General features: G+C 39.5%; 1 protein-coding gene across 1 annotated transcript; it reads right to left on the bottom strand.

Annotated features, from left to right (window-relative positions):
- Nucleotides 1–398: 398 nt before the first annotated feature.
- Nucleotides 399–1795, bottom strand: LOC18423978 (protein LURP-one-related 11). The gene is made up of 3 exons (XM_006828572.4): nt 1511–1795; nt 1021–1251; nt 399–904 (listed from the first exon to the last, which is right to left on the bottom strand). The coding sequence occupies exons 1-3, from the start codon at nt 1757–1759 to the stop codon at nt 770–772; spliced, it is 615 nt and encodes a 204-aa protein (XP_006828635.2). The 5' UTR covers nt 1760–1795; the 3' UTR covers nt 399–769.
- Nucleotides 1796–2403: the final 608 nt, after the last annotated feature.

The following is a 2403-nucleotide window of genomic DNA, read 5'->3' as shown; positions in this document are numbered from 1 at the left end:
ATGATAAGACCAGCATGGCCCGAATAGTGCCAGGGCCTAGCCCGGTCTGGACCGGGATGGGCTAGAATGGTCCTCTACGGATCAGGCCCATTCTAGCCATTGCCAACCCTATCTTCAAATTTGAATGGAAAATTTTTGTTCTTGCACATACGAAATGCCCTTACTTAGGAACCGGGCTTTTCCTTATCTACTTCCCAAACTAGCTGTTAACATACAATCAAGCATGAGTCTAAGAGTGGTTTTCATTCCCACTGAAAAGGGCTCGGGTCGTGGTGATAGCACCCCCACACCCTAGCCACCAGTTTCCATTCCCACAAACACCTTAAAAAAAACTACCTATTTGAAAAACGTAAAAACGGGTAGGCGGATATCTTCCCCCACTGAATTACCCAAAAATAAAATAAAAATAAGAGTTTCTCTTATTTACTTCTCAATAAAATGCACGCTATACAATTTGGAGATTATCTCATTGTTGAGGCTAACAAAAACAATCAAATCAGCTCAAACTTGACGCCTAAAAAAAAAAATCCTATACACAGGTTGAATCATGCAAAAATTTCCACAGCACAATGCCCACAACAATATCCAAAGCCAAACAATTGACATTGGGATAAGAGGTGATTTGCCTTGAATGTGTTCCTCAATTTCTTGGGGTGTTGTGCTCTTCTTCTTCTTGGCGATAAAACCTTTGTCACCCTATTATGCTTTTCATTACTCCCTCACTTAAGGGACCCTAAACCATGACGCTTGAGCTTGTGGCCATGGAGCTTCACATCTTGCTATTTACGAGGCTATATACAATCACAAGGGCCATGATAACTGAATGGTCTATGTTCGGCTCTACCACCAAGCTCAACACATCATCCCCTAATACAACTCCTGAGGTTGAAAACTTCTGTTTAACCTGCGCACAAGCCAAATTCAAATATGTTAGAGACAGAGACAGAGAGAGAGAGAGAGAGAGAGAGAGAGAGGGGTTATGTGATTCTAAGCCAGAACTGTACTTAACAACTAACTCGCCTCTGCAACAACGGCTCCTGATCGATCGACAATCTTGCAGGAAGCTTTGCCTGGTGACCCTTCCAATCTATAATGGATGGGCTGAATTTCACTGCATCCCACCGTAACTTCGCAATTCAAGTCTCTTTTCAAAATTCTATAAGGCTTCCGAACTTGAAACCATGGTTTGCCGTGCTCAACCATCGATCCCTTGCACTTGAAACCCTCCCAACGCCCGAAAACTCGAAGTTTCTACAAAAAGGAAAAACCCAGTTTAGTATTGATCCTTTTGAACATAACTATTTGAGATTGAATTATCAAATATTATTACAGAAAACACCTTTTTTATTTATGAAAGTTTATCTGCCATTTTCATTGATTAAGTTGCCCAGAATTAGTCATGCCTGATGTAATAGAGTGCAATGTCATCACTCTGTAATTTCCTCCATTTGGAGATAACAAGAGAGAGAATTCCTAATCCTGGATCAGTTCAAGAGTTTCAATGGCTTACCTTTCTTAAGATTGCGAACACTAATTTCCCCGAGAGATCCATGAGGTAAACTTCATCGTTGCATTTGCAATCGTAATTATCAACCCGATAAACAATCCGACCCTTGGAATCAAACACAGTGCAGCCATTGCTGTTGAACACAAGAGATTTCATCCATATAGTGAATGCTTCTTGCCCAGAAGTTGTATATGGAGAAGGAGAGGATGAAGGGAGAGGAGAGATGGAAGCTTGAGGGTGGATCTTGGCCATTATTTGATGCCCAAAACCAGAAAGTTTGAGCTTTGAAAAGGGCTCCGTTGAGCTTTTATATGTTTCTTTGCCTTGGATTCCGTCGACCTAATATTGAAATGCAGAAGTGGTTGGGCTTTTTTGTTTGTTTACGTGGGCTTGATGTCACAAAGCACGTTTAAAACCAGTTGAACCGCCCGCCCTCGTTTGAGCTTCATGCGAGGGTCACATGAAGCTTAATATACTACCGACTACTGATTTATTTGTTTTAGAAAAACATTGTATAAGTGTGAGGCTCCACAACAATCAAATTAAGGCGTACCTCCAAAATTCATTAAAAAGGATGTTTTGTTGTTGAAAAACTCTCAAATTCGATCATCTCAACCTCAAGATGTATGGACATGAGAAAAAAAAAAAAAGTTTTCAACTATTAAAAATAGTGCAGTTTATAATGCATTATCTAGAGTGTCAATTTTCAATATTTTCAAGTGTTCATAGATCTCATCGATCTGCACTATTTTTTAACTTTAAATTTTATTGTTAGACATAAATTTTTCAGGCCATCGTAAAGATTTATAATATTAAAACAACATATTTTAGCACAATTTAAGGTGTGCCCTATTTTGATTGTTTAGAGCCTCAGCCTTATAGAAACTACACCCCTT

This window comes from Amborella trichopoda, chromosome 13 (assembly GCF_054954075.1).
Source record: "Amborella trichopoda isolate Santa Cruz 75 chromosome 13, AtrichopodaSantaCruz75HAP2 v2.0, whole genome shotgun sequence".
NCBI classification, from domain to species: domain Eukaryota; kingdom Viridiplantae; phylum Streptophyta; class Magnoliopsida; order Amborellales; family Amborellaceae; genus Amborella; species Amborella trichopoda.
This window is presented reverse-complemented; position numbering and strand designations above follow the sequence as displayed.

Bases quoted from the DNA above. Each gene is read 5' to 3' on its own strand.
- LOC18423978 (XM_006828572.4), bottom strand. From the start codon at position 1,759: ATGGCCAAGATCCACCCTCAAGCTTCCATCTCTCCTCTCCCTTCATCC. The intron at 1,252-1,510 runs GTAAGCCATTGA...TCCTTTTTGTAG, and splicing joins TGTTCGCAATCTTAAGAAAG to AAACTTCGAGTTTTCGGGCG. The intron at 905-1,020 runs GCGAGTTAGTTG...GCTTGTGCGCAG, and splicing joins CAGGAGCCGTTGTTGCAGAG to GTTAAACAGAAGTTTTCAAC.